General features: G+C 34.0%; 1 protein-coding gene across 1 annotated transcript; it reads right to left on the bottom strand.

Annotated features, from left to right (window-relative positions):
• Window positions 1-563: 563 nt before the first annotated feature.
• LOC148615868 (archaemetzincin-2-like) lies at window positions 564-2,737 on the bottom strand. The gene is made up of 4 exons (XM_088581536.1): window positions 2,580-2,737; window positions 2,247-2,340; window positions 1,644-2,157; window positions 564-1,315 (listed from the first exon to the last, which is right to left on the bottom strand). Exons 1-4 carry the CDS (start codon window positions 2,670-2,672, stop codon window positions 1,015-1,017), a joined length of 1,002 nt encoding a protein of 333 aa, XP_088437662.1. The 5' UTR covers window positions 2,673-2,737; the 3' UTR covers window positions 564-1,014.
• Between the last annotated feature and the right edge of the window lie 14,071 nt (window positions 2,738-16,808).

Here is a 16,808-nt window from a genome sequence, read left to right on the forward strand (position 1 = left end):
ACTATTCTTTTACTGTTATAAAATTTGTTTTGAGCATATACCTTCGTGTTTTAAATATGAACTTTTAACTCCGATTGTTTGCAGTTAAAACAGTTCATCGTTTTCTTTTCAGCTAGAAATACCGCATCATATAACAAGATAAACAATGTCAAATGCAACAATATATGTGTATATACCCCAAGTTACTAGTAATTATAGCCCATTTGCAAAGTGTTGGGTATATAGTGGTAGCAGAGGAATATCCATCTCGTACTCCTCCTACACCAATGAATGGAATTTGAGGAAACTTTCACAGAATCTTTATTACATATTTCCATTGGGCACCTTCTATGAAATCACTTTTGAGGTTTCACATTGAAAGAACATGGCTTTTCTCATTTATGTATATGGCAATACGGGGTACTAATCGCTTATACATTACTCTTCTTACACCACTGAATAGATCCACAGATTTATGTTTAAGATTTGGATCTGATTGATTTTTATGTCTTACATTAACCATGGTCTTTATCATTAACTGACATGGAGGTATCCATCTTTTATCCGTAATTCCAACACACTAATGAAACATTCAAAAATTTTTATTACATATTCCTATTGTGCAACCCTGTTCAGATTTCGATTCAAATCAATTTGGGCCAAATGTGCATGTTATCATTGATTTTTTCACATTTCATGGAGAAAAGTCGAACTTATTATCGTTTTGAAAAAAAATCATCACATTCGTCTTAATTATCAATACAACTTGACAGCTGAACAGGTCTGCTTCATTATACATCTTTGTCTCCGAGTTCGCAAAATTAAATTTAACAGAATAAAAAAAATCTTAAACGTAAAAACGTTTGAGTCAGCCGGTCTCATACACTGTCTATCAAATCGCCATTGATGTCGGAAATGGACTTAGAAATTCAGAAATATTGTTACCCGTTTCTTCACTGGAAAGTTCTCGTTCTATCCTGTTTCAAATACACTGAAATCTAAAATACTTGTTCGAAAGGAAAAACTTATGAAAATCTATGTTTTTTGCAAGTTCAGCAATCTCTGTTGTAACCAACTTTCTTCTACTGTCATTCCTTTGGATGCCATAAACATGATCATCTGTTGGTATCTTCTCTCAATGTCAAACTTACAAGCCATTTGTAACTTTCGTAGACAGACTGGACAAAGAAATATTGGATGTTCGTCAGATTCTTCCAGGTCGTCTGATCCATTCATTAAACATTCATAAAAACAACAATGAAGCATTCCAAACATGTGTCCTATTTCATGACACATTGTTTTACTCGCTCTCCCCAGTATCTTTGTGTCGTTCTCTCTAAAAAGAAAAAAGTTTTATTTCAAGATATATTGACATAGTAAAAGTAGTAAAGATAACAATCGTTGGTGATTCCACAAATTGACTTTTAATTCAAAAGAAATACAAGAATTGTCGATGCCGAAATTTCGACTTTCTTTGAAAAATACGTGTTTTTTATGCGAGCTACAGAAAGATATGCCACCCTTTTCAACTGTTTATATCAGACGATTCTGTGAAAAAAATAAAGCCACCTGCATGAACTTGGTCAGAGTATAGTGGTTTTGTGATCAACATTTTCTTAGAATATATTGTATTGGCCTACTCCAATCTTGCAAAACTTTATTACCTTTCGGAAAAGTAGGTGGTGGTCGAGCTTTCTCCAAAGTTACTTAAAAATCTTGCAACTGAAATAACAGCACACTGTCCTGCGAGTCGAGCATAACCAAATAGATAGTTCCTAGAATCCTCACGGTAAAGGTCGCACATTGTAATTCCAGCTACACAAAAAGCACCAGTTGGAATCATTGACTTCATTGTTTCTAATATTTCATCCGAATCCATTTGGTATGTCCCACAAGTTTCATTCTTCTTATACGATAATTTCCCTTTCAGTTTTTTCTTCTTCATAACCTTTACTGGAAGCTGGAAGAAAATCTCCACAAACTCGCGTAATGATTCTAATAGTTCTTTTGGTACTGGATCCTCAAAGAAATACAATGGCAAAATATATACATTGTTCACTCTGCTAAATGGCATTGGGGGGCCTCGTCTTAACCACTGTATAAAACTTTGACCAGTCTCTTTGTTACGTGCCATCCAACCACTACGTTTCTTCTTTTTCTTTTGAAAAAGCCCATCATCTGAAAAGTACTTAAAATGAAACAAAAGTAGTGTTTGACATTTCAGATTGAAAATAAATAGCGTAGACATCTGTCCGATTTCCTCTTACCTGGTAAAAAGTATTTAACGAATTCTGGTGGTAAACCTTTGCCTTTCTGTGGATATTGATCAGTAAACTTCAGTGAGTATCTCTCATAATTACGCTGTAAAATAATGGAATATATTTCATATAGATTATTTTATAATGAAAATTCCTTACGAATAATTAATCTGTTATATTAGGTTTCTTCCATAAGAAATAAATATTTCAATCACATTTCCAGAGGAACATTTATTCTGTAATATTTCTTCTTTAAACTTTTGTTATAGAGGAACTTAATTCATAGTTTGTCGTGAAATGAAACTAGCAGGTCGGTAAGCTGACACGTAAAAACTAATTTACCGATTTTGTTTTTCTAATATCTTCAACATTTTCTGTAATTCCAATAGCATTAAATAGACCTTCGTCTTCGGATTTTACCGAAGATTTGGCCATTCAAAAATGACATCAAGGATTATCACTATTTATTACGTTGCTAATGAGCAAAGTGAAAGTAGAGCTGCCGGAAGTCAAGTTTTTTACCACGTAATTTTGATCCGTATACGGTTTCAAGATCCACACAGCGGCAGACATTCGTTCCGTTTTCTACTAACTCTTGACACGGGCATGTAAGAGGGAGGTTAGAATTTGTCTTGAAATATTAATTATTTAGTTAACTTTTAGCCGTTGATGAACTATGTAAGGCAGGATGCTTTCTTAACAACACTAGAATTACATAATCAAAATGACTTGAAACTGCAGAATGACTTCTTCGGACTGAAGTTAGATCTTTATAGAACACGATCATTCAGAAGTTAAATGTAAATATAAAACATAAAAACATACCCAAAAATAAGCTTACAAAATTTATTCAGAAGCTGAGATGTACGATTCGTGAAAACAGTAAAAAAATAGCCGTGTAGCCGTGTGCGTAGGGTACTGAATTTAGTAGCCTGGTGCGTAGTGTACATGAATTATCTGGAGTTATTAAAAATTTTTGCAATATTTGTTTTCTATTAATAATTGGAACCATTTCTTATAACGACCGCCTACACGTTGTAGTGCAAAAATTTAAAAAGAAAATATAATTGTAATCGAAAAATTAAAAAGAAAAATGTACGCATTTTCCCTGCATTTTCATGACACAAAATTTCGTAGCTGAATGATTGAAACTAAATACTTATTTGTATCGTTTGAGTTAACGAAAATTACATATTCGATATGATTTTTTTTTTAAAGTGTAAAAAATTTCGATAAATAAACAGACTTGATTTCCCTGTCGATGTAAATGTTGATAATTAGTAGCACGGTGCATTCAATTGATTATAGCACAGTACGTATGCTTATACAACCTGAATACACTTCATTTCGATTTTGAATTTTGTAAGTGTCCTACCAAAAACGTCCGGAAGCGCCTGGGGATTTTAAAAAGCGCCTAGGGGAATATATATCTTGAAAAAAAAAATACATGTTTTTGTTGAAAATCTCCCATCCTGTCTTCCATGTAAGATGGATATATTACATGGTTGATGTATAACAAAAATATGCCTATGATAATTATGGCTAAAAAAACGTGGTTAACAGGTAACTTAAAGGGATTTGTTGAACTTAGTACTTTTTACTCTATAATGCAGTGTTCTAAAGTTCTTCACTAAGTAAGTGAGAAAACCATATATTTTCCAGTTTTTACTATTATAAAAATATACCTTTTGTCTCGGAAATCACAATCTGCTGCAGCAAAGGGGTTATTTGCAATTTGGAATCAGCTTCGCCATAATGAGAAATGTAACATGAAATGAGAGATTTGTTCCAATTCTAATTGAACTGGTTTCCCAATTTATCAATAATCCAGCCAATAAATCATGAACATTTGCGAACACAATAATTGTGGACCAGGTATTGGACAATTGTTCTAGACAACGAACATCAATATATTCGTAATTATATATGGACTTCTTCAACTACATTAATGTTTGATAAACTATCATAGAAGGAAACTTTAAATAGATGAAATGTTAAGGCCTACAAAAGTCTCCGTTAGATCGAGTTTATTGTTAAGGGTTATTGTCTCTAAAAGTTGAAAAGGAATCTCTTTTATTTTTTTATTCTAATTTGTTCAGATTTTTTTTCTTTTTTTTTTTTTTCATTTACTTTGTTAGTTTGTTTTTCTTTTTGTTTTCAGACTATAACATAAGAACCACCATAGTTAGGAAGACACTTGTAGTTAATGGAATGCATGACACTTATGATAAGGCCTACACATAGTCTTTTATAACTGAAGAGTTGCCTTTGAAAGCAAAAAAGACGGTTTTTTTTATTTGTTCTCGTATTCGTTTTGTTACAAATCACTCTGTCGAGGGGTGATTTTATTACCTTGTTTCGTTACTGCAAAGTAACACTCAAAAATAAATCTTTGACGGACGGGTAGAGAGCTGCCATTCAGATACTCATGACTCGTTCTATTACTCATCAAACATCAGCTTCTGTGAACTAATTGAACTGGTTTCCCATACCCTCAACGACCCTGCCAATCGAACATATTTGCTAATACAATTACGTAGTATAAACAATTATTCTGGGCTGGTTACTGTACAGTTGTTCTAGATAATGAACATCTATATCCACTTCTATAACTTCGTTGTAAAACGTTTCAATATTTATGATTTATGTCAGTATACTGTATGCAAATGGTATGATTTGTCACGGATTTCTTGGTTTTTATGACTAGACCCATAGAAGTTCAGTTTGTCTTCTTGTATTTGGCTTCTATCTGTTCGTTTCATAACCCATACATAGTTGGAGATATCTTATGCTTATTATTTTGAAGCAGATGAACTTTTAACATATATTACTAGCTAAAAATTTCGAGAAAATGCTTAATTTCGGGGGGTCATAACATTGAAAGTAAATTTTGGTAAAAGAACTCCATTGTTGAAATTCCAACAAATGTTCTTGTGAAATACCATATACACAACTTTTTACAACTCGTGATCGACATTATATAGTTAATGGGTTTGTTTTGCCCTCGTTCGTGACCGACGATATATGGTTAACAGGTTTGTATGTCCTCGTTCGTGATCGACGATATATGTTTAACAGGTTTGTTTTGTCCTCGCATCTTGTATCCGATTCTCGTCCTTTCAAGGTGAATTTCATCCAAATGCTAAAAAATAATGGTATGACGCTGTCATGAATGATTTTGTTGTTAGCGAGATAGTACGGACGACCGGCGACGACAGCGTCATACCATTATTTTTTAGGTCGCCGGTCGTCCGTACTATCTCGCTAACAACAAAATCATTCATGAGTGCCATTTAGGGTTTGCAAGGTCAGGAATGCCAGGATAACAGATCATTTGTTTATTTTGAAATGTATAATAGATGAATTTTGTAAAACAAATGAGGGAAGGGTGTATGCTATTTTGTTGATTTCCAAAAAGCAATTGACACTCTAAAACATACAGGACTGAAATTTCAGATATTGGTGTAGGGTCTTTATTCTATATAACATTATCAAGCATTTGTATGAAGTTAGCAAGTCGTGTGTAAAGATTAAAGGGAACTTAACAAATTCATTTGCTAAATGCTTTGGAGTGAAACAAGGAGACAAATTAGGACCGAACCTATTCAAGATTTTCATAAATGATTTACCAAAATATCTTAAAAATTCCCTAGACCCTGCCATGCTAAATAATAAGCAACTTAACTGTTTATTATATGTCCATGATATGATTCTACTATCTACATCTGAAAATGGTCTTCAAACTAAGTTAAATACTCTGAGGAAATATTGTAATGATTGTTGTCTTACATTGAATCCTAATAAAAAAGACTTTTGGTTTTTCAACAAGGCCAGCAGACACATTTACAAAAAATCTTTATACCATGACAACGAGTTAGAGTGTTTACAACAATATAAATACCTTTGTTAACACTTTTGTGGATCAGATACATACTCCTTGGTTCAAAATGAATTGAATAAAAAGGCTCTTAAAGAATCTTTAAATTGTTCTTTCTTTCGGATCAGATCAGCTGTAAAGTGAGCCTCATAAGAGTGAAGGAATAGGTCAGCAAGTAGAGAAGCACAAGGTGTCCCCACTGGAATGCCGACCGTTTGTTGAAAAACGCGACCACCACACTGGACAAATATGTTGTCGATAAAAAGATTTCTCTTTATTAAAAGATGTCTATGAACACTCTAAAACCTTAAATAATAAGAAAAAATCATGGGTCTATTAAAACAATCCTTCAAAATTTCCCAGATCTTAGAGAATACATGGCCACTAAAAACTAAGCAAAAATGTAACTAAAATACTATTGAGAAAGCACACATCCAAAAATGAAGCAACAAAGAATTATGATGGTAAGCTGAGAACCTATTTGAAATTTAAATCTAATTTTGGTTATGAAAAGTATATCAACATAATCAGTAATTTTGAGCTTAGGAGAATTCAGCAAATTCAGAATGTCTTCTTACCACTTCGAAATAGAAAGAGGCAGGCAGAGACCAGAGTATTCCTCTATTCTCCAGGCTTTGTACCAAGTGTGGTTTGGGCGAGATTGAAAATGAAATTCGTTTTATTTTCAAGTGTTCCAAGAAAAATAAGGAAAATTTAAATGCCATAACAGATCAAAGTTGGAGCTGTGTCCTATGTCGAATTAGTCTTTTCGGTCGACATAGGACACAGCTCCAACTTTGCTAATATAAATATTGAACAAAAAATTGAATCTATTGAATCTTTTATAAATTTAAAAACAATTTTTTTTTAGTTTGTCCATGGGTAGTCAAGTGATATTTTCCGATCTGCCTACTGCATGTATGTTCTCCTTAAATATTCATAAAGGTACTTCAAGTCTTGTAAGTATACAGGAGACATGAGGGGAAATACAACGTTTTGATTACTTTAGTACTGTTCATTGTTGTCCCAAGCAGACAGACAACACAACCAACCAAAGTGAAAACATAGATTTATACACTTTAATTACGACATGTCTTGTTGGTCTACATTGGACACGAGGAGGAATGCAATGTTTCTAATGAATCATGCATATCCTAGAACACCGTCCCTTGATGCCCACTGTGCATCGACAATACTCCATGTCCCAGACCTTTAGCTACATATGTTTACTGTTCCTATTTCAAAATGTTTTGTTTTATATTGTGAGCGAATTAGTATTCTCGGTCGACATAGTACACGAGGAGGAATGCAATGATTCTAATGAATCATACATAACCTTGAACACCACCCCTTGGTATTAATTGTGCACCGACAATACTCTCACAAAAGTCATTTGACTAAACAAGAAAAGAAAAAAAAAACAATTATGACTGTCCAAGACAGCAAGAATTCTGCCCCTTGTCAGTGGACACATTTAATGTTGGATAAACTTCAATTTCGTTCTCTCAACTTAAAACACCTAGTTGCCTCAATTGTAAGCCATCTCATCTCGCCTAGACTGCAAATATACAAAAGATACGTGTATTGTTTTATGTCTCTATATTGTATTACTGTTTAATGTTTTATTGTGTCATCTGATGGATATTAACGTTGAATGCAAATGCCCCCTGAGGGACCATGATTGGAATAATGAAAAACTTGAATTTGAATTTACTTCAATAACTTCAATATTTGTTGGTTGTTCATTATGAACTTTAATAACTAGGTTCAAAACCACAAAAGGAAGACTGGTATTAATTTTTGGGGATTGTGGTCCCAACATTTTAGAATTAAGGGCCGATATTGGGTCAAAACAAGCGTTTCATAGAATTAAGCATTTTATTTACTGTTGGTCCAATTTTGAAAATAATATTATAAGTTTCCTCATGAAAACCCTTGCCTGCATTTCTCAATTAGATTTAAACTTTTTCTTACGGTTTTCGACTTAAAAGGGGCCAAAGGGGTCACGCCCCCAAAAATCTACTATTATTTTATTAAATTATTGGGTCCGGTTTTGAAAACTCCTGCAATTTCAATCCAATTTAAGATATCAGGACACGCCTACAATGCCTTTTTTATTTTATTTTTTTTTTGTCCGATTTTGATTTCTTAGTATAAATATTCCTCATTAAAATCCCTTCTTGCGTCTTTTGCAATCGCATGTCAGATATCTCTTGCGGCTTTTTTTTTTTTTTTTTTTTTTGGGGGGGGGGGTTATATGGACCCAAGTCAAAGGTCTTTGATAAACACCTACACTTGAAATCGACGGTAAAAGATAACAGTTGACCAAACTACACGACAAACATGATGAATTTTCATTCAGAACTGTCAACTTTTCTTTCATCGGTGGCAACATCCCTTCAGCACCTTCGTATGGAGTGTTCATATCACAACTCATACGTTATGCCAGTGCTTGTCGAAACTACGCAGACTTTTTGTATCGCGCTAGAATTCTAACAAATAGGCTTCTGAAACAGGGTTATGTTGCTAGAAGATTGAAGACATCACTACAGAAGTTTTATGGTCGTCATCATGACTCGTGGATCGTTACGGTGTATCCATCTGCGCTAGGAAAACTGATTTGTTCAACGTGTCATAGTTTTCCTTTGCTCTTTCGACTAACCCGGACTTGACTTTTTATGAGCAACTTGGCGGGTAATTTTAGAAAAGCAGAGGACGCTTACCCTTCCGGTGCACCTGGTCCATGCTCCCAGTTTTTAGTGGAGTCCGAGTTGCTCATTTGCTTTTGTTACTTTGTATGTATGATTTTAGTTACTTTATGTTCTTTGTTGTGTATATCTGTTTTCCATGTCTGGTCTTTGTCCCTGGATTAATTCTTTTGATTACCGCTATAACCTTGGTTTCCTTGATTACTCTTTAAGCAGAACATCTTTCACCTTCAACTGAATGCCAAATTTTGTGCAACTGATGTGTCCAAATCATCAGTTAAGTGTAACAATAAGTAATATAGTCATGATTGTGACAACACTCTGCTTTCAACATGTGCCGGTCATATACTTCGTCCGCGAAGAGAATATTACGTCATCGCGTGTGTCAAAGTGTTGATAGTCATGAGTTGCTTCTATTCTGCTGATATCTTTAATAGTATGCGACAGATTGTTTAAGGTGCGACGGAAATGGTCTACAAATCCTAGCGTTCGTCATATCTATGTAGCGGGAATAGGTATAAGAATCCTTCCGAAATGTCTTTCCTTCTTGAGAACAATGTGTGATATCAAGGTGGTTTTTTTATATTGATTTTTACATATTTTCTACGCTCACACCACTCACTTTGTCACTTGTTCCAACCTTATCGTATCTCTTGACCAAAATATTCGCAACATTTGTAGAAATAAACCATATGCCTAATGTGCAAATTAAAGATCAGTTTCGAAATGTATTTCAATCATGTTAAACATGTATCATCTAAACAAAATGAAAAAAAAAGACATCAAATTATATTATTGACAAACGTATAATTTCCTTGTGTCATCTTGCACTTCTATCTATTGTGTTGCGTTTTTACAATTCTGACAAATTGCTCTGTCCTATTTTTAGTCTTAAGTAGGTTTCAGATAACGTATCTAACTAAAGTGCGAAACTGCGTAGCAGATGTTTCGTAGTATTATGTATTGTATGTACAACGAATCACCTTTCTTGCATGTAAAAGGCCATCTTCAATCCAGTCGTCGCACAGAACTATTGCTTTTTCATACGGCCGCGAAAAAAATGTGAACGTACCGTTATAATGGTATTCTAGGAAGATCATATCGATATGATCACAACACAATTGAATAAGAAAACATTAAGTATAGAAAAGAATTGTCTGAGAGGTATAAAATAGCAAAGGAAAATAAAGAAAATAAGTAAATGAAAAAAAAAAGATACTCTGATTGTCAGGTAAACAGTCTACTTATGAAGAAGTTTGCAATAAATGAAATTTACAAAAATAACACTGAAAATGTTTATTTCGTCACACCTAAGTAAGTTTTAAGTGACAATATACATCGAAATAGTTCATTATATGTCATGTAAGTGGACACTAAATACAATAGGGTACAGGTTCATCACATCATACCATTATCACATTATACCAGAAGTGGTCTCTGCATTCTATGTAGTCACATGATAGCGAGGCGCGTGAGCAAGGGTGATAGAAAAGTTTTCCGCATTTCTCGTTAAGAGTAGCTTGTAAGGAATCCAGACTTTCTTCAGGTAGATACCTCGTAGTCAGCGACGGAAATGTGAATTGCTAGAGCGACGTGCAATGCCGCGAAGATTGAAAAAATCATGCATGATCTGTTTCGATATGTTTTCACAATTCTTTTCGATCCAACGCGTTTCCGCGTTATTTGAGGGGGGTGAAAAGTAGCTAAAAAGTTGTTTATCAATCCTTGGTTTACGCTGTTGCCACTGTAGCGTAATTGAATAAGTCTGCGGTGAAAGAATCGAAATGAAACTGCAGGCTCGAAAAGACGACATGGGGCTCTACCAACGAACAAAAGTTTCTTTTCTCTGATGAAACCAACCAAGTAACGACAGACATTAAATCACACATCACTTCTTTTAACTCTGTGCAAGTTCTGTATATTTACATATACGAATTGGCGAGCTGTCTCTGGTAAAAGTTTTTCTATTGTTGTGATCTTCCAAATAGAGTGCTTGAGAGTGAAGAAGTTATTCTATATTTTTACCAGGGTGGACACTAAGAGATTTCAGCATGATTGACGCCATTCATTGTTGTTGGGCGACGTTTACAAGCGACATGCTTTCACAATTCTTTCCATTGCCAGCTGAAAAAATGGGCAAATCTTTTAAAATGCATGACAGAAACCCACCGATTCGACAATATAATTTCACTCAAATTTGCATTTTCTATTTGAAATGTTATTCAATCTTCGCATCACTTTTTGACACGGTTACCTGCCCCTGAAATGTTCATCAGTTATAACTCATTTTGCCAAATAATCCATAAAAATATTGTCTTTGTTCCTTGATTCTGATAGTACAAATATTTCTTTACAAAATGTTGGGTTAATTCATACTATATTTCCTCTCCTTAATTTATTCAGAATCCCAGTTTCATCGTACGATATGATACATTTCTGAGATAATATTACTCATATTGTCATGCCCTTCAGTTCTACACTGTCAGTACTGAAAGGTTAAACCATTTTATTTTGTATTTCGTATTTGATAAGCGAAGACTTCATAAATATTCTAGCCATTTAACATTATATTCTTCTATAAACAGATGCGCTTTATTTTTAGAAATCAATCTCATTTTGAATGTAATCGAGCTGAAATTCTCAGTTGCAAAGTCTTAAAAAAGTAACATTTTGACAATAAAATCATTGATATGGACATCAATGAATTTAAATTTAAATTTAAGATTTATTATTTGAATACATTAGAATATACACCATTTATAGCCTGGGGTGTTACCTTGCTGAGGTTTGGTAGACATTTAGGATACACAGACAGGTAAATCTCGTATTTATTAACCTATATATATATACACCCTATGTAAAATGTTGCGTGTCTCGTTTGGTGTTAGATGAGGTCTCTTACGATGCTCGCGAAAATTGGGCTTGAAGTACGTATGCAGTCAGAAAACAATAAATCATAACGGTAATGATTTCTGTTTATTTTTTAATTTTTATTTAATTTTTTTTTCATACTAGTAGAAAACGGGGTGCGTAATAAACATCTGAATGATCAGTGGGAAATGCAGTTAGTTGAGATTCCAGTAATTTAGATTTGACATTCTTTTAAACTTTTGAACAATCTTTTAGTATAAATCTGATATTACAACATTCTGAAACGGTAAACTGTTAAGCAAAGTTTCTCGTGTTTGTACAAATTTGATTACAGTGAAATGCACCAATTCTTGCTGCAGAGAGTTGAGTAGAGACATACTGGATTCACAAAATAATAAGTCCTTATCTATTCCGTCGACTGTGCATTTGATAAGACTTACTTCCAGTGGTGTAGCTAGATGGAAGCTCGAAAGTCAGGACTTTTATTATGTCTTAATTGAAACAAGTCTATGTTTTTAAAAAGATAACCGACACAGTAAAATTTTGCTCCTTTTTACTTATAAGTTTCTGCATTTCATTCAAGAAAATAACACATGGCATGCAATTTCAATTTTCCATAGTTTTTTTCGAACGCCACCAAGTTATCACTATTTGGCCAATCGAGGAACAAAATTGCGATCTGGTGACTTGCGTTTCCATAGAAGAGCGTCCTTAAGGTCAAAGGGTAGAAATCGAAACTATACCGACTGCGTCGGAAAAAAATGAATAAATAAATAGAGTGAAGAAGGAAGGAGAGACAAACACTGGTCCCAGTCTTCTGTGCATTATCCACCCTCTTTTAACATATTCCGGATTTTGGGGTTAGGTCTTCCTACAGCTTTAGAAGGGTTCACTAATTAGATAGGTAGAAGAATGTGATGCTACACAAGCGGTGATCCGTCTGTACAACTCATAATCGAAGGATCGTCTGACGATGATAACTTTGGCATCCAAATACACACGAAGAAAGATTGAAAACATGATGAGCCATAATATGATAACGTAGAGACAAATTCCTGAAAATTTGGTAGAACTGTATCCCTCATTTTAGTCTATTTGTGCTATTTAAGAATTTTTAAATTTTTTTGCGATTTATGGAGTACCCCAAAGTTGGTTATCTCGCATTACCTTGTCAAAAACTAAAACAAAACATCCTTATAATTTAATTTCTAATCGATTTAAGTCAAAATTAAAAATTTGTCCCTTCACCAAAGCCTTATAAGTTAAAAAAATGTTTGAAATGTGGATTGCAGACCGATCGACGTTAATGACGCCAGGATACCAAGTTAGTTTATGGAAAATACCCTTGCCCTGAAGAGAAATAAACAAAAAAATTAAATTACTCACGAATTATTTTTAATTTTTGACCAGGTTATGTGAAATAACAAACAAACTCTGAGGAAGTTTACGGTTAAAACAATCCTTATAATTTAATTTCTAACCGATCAAAGTCAAAATTAGGATTTGTCCCTTCATCAAAGCTTTATTTATAGTTTGAAATTACTTCAGTTGCAGAGAGCGGACCGATCGACGACGTAAATAACGGCACAGTATTGCCCAGATGAGGAATAAACAATCAAATTTATCCCGGTATTTTGATGAGTCGGTCTTCTATTCATGGGATATATCACTGTCCCCTTGTCCAAACGCGATACCGGTGATAAGAATTTCATGACTTCGTCTCGTACAATGGAAAAAAGAACGAATGTGGTGAAATTCAACAAATGCAAAAACATATAATTGAAATCCAAAATAGTAAAAATAAACTACCATAGATCACCAAAAAGGTCTTCCTCAAGTGTAAACACACCTTTAAGTCAACTCTAAAAGACCCCGACAAGAAAAGTAATAAAATCCACGGTATTACAGAGATTGACATCTATTTCCTGACTATGGACAGGTGCGTGAAATCTGCAGTGCGGTTTAATTAACTAGTTTTATATGTCCTTAATCATTCCTCTTTAATGTAAGGCCAAAAATGAAACAAAACAACGAACAAACAACATGAATTTCACCCAATTATACATTAAATTCGGTCAATGAAATACTTGTACCTCAACATACACCATATAGACAAAAGGAGATATTCCACTTAAATAATGATCGTAGTTACTGAAAGCTAGCTGAGAACCTATCAAAGAGTGATCAGTTTCAAGGGAACCAAGATTCTAGAAGAAATTTTAAAAAATGCAATCTAGGAGTACATATAGACAGGCAAAACAGAGATACACAACATAAAACATAAAATAACCAAAATAACCGTACAAAGAAAAAAAAGTAAATGAGCAACTCAGACTCCGCTAAAAACTTGGAGTATAGATCAGGTGCACTGGTAGGGTAAGCGTCCTCTCATGGTGCAGATGGATACTACGTAACGATCCACGAGCATAAAACAGCTGTAGTGAGGACTTTTATCTTGTAGCAACATAACCCTGTTCCGGAAGCCTTTTTGTAAGAAATCTAGCGCGATAACAAAAAGTCTGCGTAGTTACTGCAAGCTCTGGGAAAACGCATGAGTTGTGATATGAAACTTCCATACGCAGGTGCTGAAAGGATGTTGCCACAGCTGAAAGGGAAGTTGACAATACGGAATGACAAGTCATCGTGTTGTCGTAAAGTTGGGTCAAGTTTTCCTTTTCCATCGATCTCAGAGTTTATGTCAATATATGAGGCTGATTCCACTTTTATATCATCCTTTATTTCAAGTTTTTTTAGGTAGATGCGATGTATAAAATCCCTGTAACTAGGATTTGTTATCTTTTGGATCAGATAAGCTATGATGTCAGCCTCATGTGAAGGAATAGATCAGCGAGTATGACAAAAGAATAACTATACCATCAAAACTACTCAGAGATAATCGGTCACTCCAATTTCAGTGCCAAGTACAAAATAGGCAAGATTCGATATAACGCAAAACTAGAAAAAAATAGGGCATTAATAGAACATACCCCGATACGTTATGATGAAAAAAGGGGAATGGCAAAATGGCCTTACTCGAGAACCACATTTTGGATTTTGCTGGAAAAAAATAAGCTATGGTACTAAGCAATTGTGTAAAGTTTGATAAAAAATCATTGATCCGTTCTCAAGTTATCATCTGGAAACCACCGGGGCGGACAGACGGACGGACACGCAATTTTTCGGAGGGTTTTACATATGATATCAAAGAATAGAAAATATATTGAAAGTCGTATCCTTTACCAAAAAATCTATTCAAGGGCTATTGATAGACCATATGATTTTGTTTTAAAGAATGTGCTTTATAAACTGTTTCCTTAAAAAAAAACTGGGTGAGCAATTTCATTTTTAATGAAGAACCTGAGTGTGCTATTATTTTTGTATCAAAGATTTGTAAAGGTGAACAAAAATAAGTAAACGTTTTTAAAAGTTTGTTATATCGATATCTTTTCGGGCGGGGTGGGGTCTGTATCTGACACTACAAAGAGCCCTTAGAGTATGAAGTTTGTCATTTTCTATGGTAATATCTAAATCAAGGAACAAGTACTATTATAGTTAGACTTGGTCAACATAAGCTCTTCTTGGATATCTTGTACAATGTTTTCAAAACTGGGATTATTTACGGTCAAAATATCATTAAGATATCTAAAAGTATTATTAAATTCATGTAACAGTAGCCTTGAACTGTGATTCGTAAAGGCAGAGAAATAATTAGAAAAAATGCTTTAGTTAGAGAGTATAATTTAGATTTATACATAGAATTACATTTTTTTTTCATAAGTGTAATACCTCAGATAGAGGATATGTTGTTTGATAGATGTAAACATGAATAATGTCCCGTAATTTAAGTGAAAAGTTAAGATAATTTTTTAAAGTTGTTTTGGAAACTGAGATGTATTTGATTTAGAAAATCTCTTACAGATATAAGAGTGCTTTCGCAAGTTTTAGGTGCGGCGTTACCCCATTGTGAATAGGAACTGGTCGTTATGACAAAAGTTCTGTATATATATGTCTTATAAATGTATTTTTACAATCGCTGTTAATTCTTCATAGACCGGTACTTTGATTTTAGAAATATGATAATCTTTAGAAATGAATTGAGAACAAGATTTACTATTTAAATAAATGTGTCGACTTTTCTTTAATAAGTTAATGTGTCAGCGTTGTGTACAGGCAGAAATTTCATATTTTTAACAGAAAAGACGTTTCCTCTGCAGCTTCCATCCGATTTTTATAATGATTTTCCAATTCCTCGTTTCAGAGTTATTGGTCCGAACACCGAGAAAGGAGACGCTTTTTTAAATCGCATGCAGACTATAAAAAAAACAAATGCCGAATTACTAATGACAATTTTTTTTTAATTCTATGCGTTAATTAAATAACTTGGTAGTTACAATATTGTAGCATCATGGGACTTAAACGGTGCTGGATTTGGGCTTCCTATTTCGATATTTTTGGTTTTTAGTACTTTGGGATTCCGAACTTATCTTGAAACGCGCGCACAGCATACCGAAATTGCAATATTTGTAACAATGGTAGTTTGCATTTATTCTACAACTCTGTAGTTAATTTGCCTTGAAAATAGATTTGATATCATCGTTCATGTTTGATCCCAAATCTTTTCTCAGACTATGACAAGGTAAATACACAGCAAGTAATGGCTACTACATTAACATGCGCAGTAAGACAATTTCTGAACAGTACAGAATATAATCAAAGTCTTGATGCATTAACACAAATATTTTGTCAGTACCTTAGGGTGTATGCACTTTTCTTTCAGTAAGCTAAGTTGGGTCACCGATATTTGTTTGTTAGTCACAAACGAAAGAATGAAAAAGAATTTAAATGGATTTAGAATGAATCTGAACTTCACCAGAGGTGCCCTAAGGGAATAATGGTCCCTACATATGGCACAATTCAAAACTCAGGATACCCATGAATATATTTTACGACATACGTTTTAACAAATGTTCCTCAGATACCTCAACAACCACTTTAAATAACAAAATTCTGAACACAGCTCGATACACCTGTTTTCAGTCGGTCCAAATAGTAACGTTGGTCCATTCAATGAACTTTATGCAGTGTCATCGTTGCAATTTCAAACGGAAACCCCTT

The sequence above is a fragment of the Perna viridis genome, chromosome 5, assembly GCF_037379345.1.
Source record: "Perna viridis isolate PV_CMFRI_1.1 ecotype Kerala chromosome 5, ASM3737934v1, whole genome shotgun sequence".
Lineage (NCBI taxonomy): Eukaryota > Metazoa > Mollusca > Bivalvia > Mytilida > Mytilidae > Perna > Perna viridis.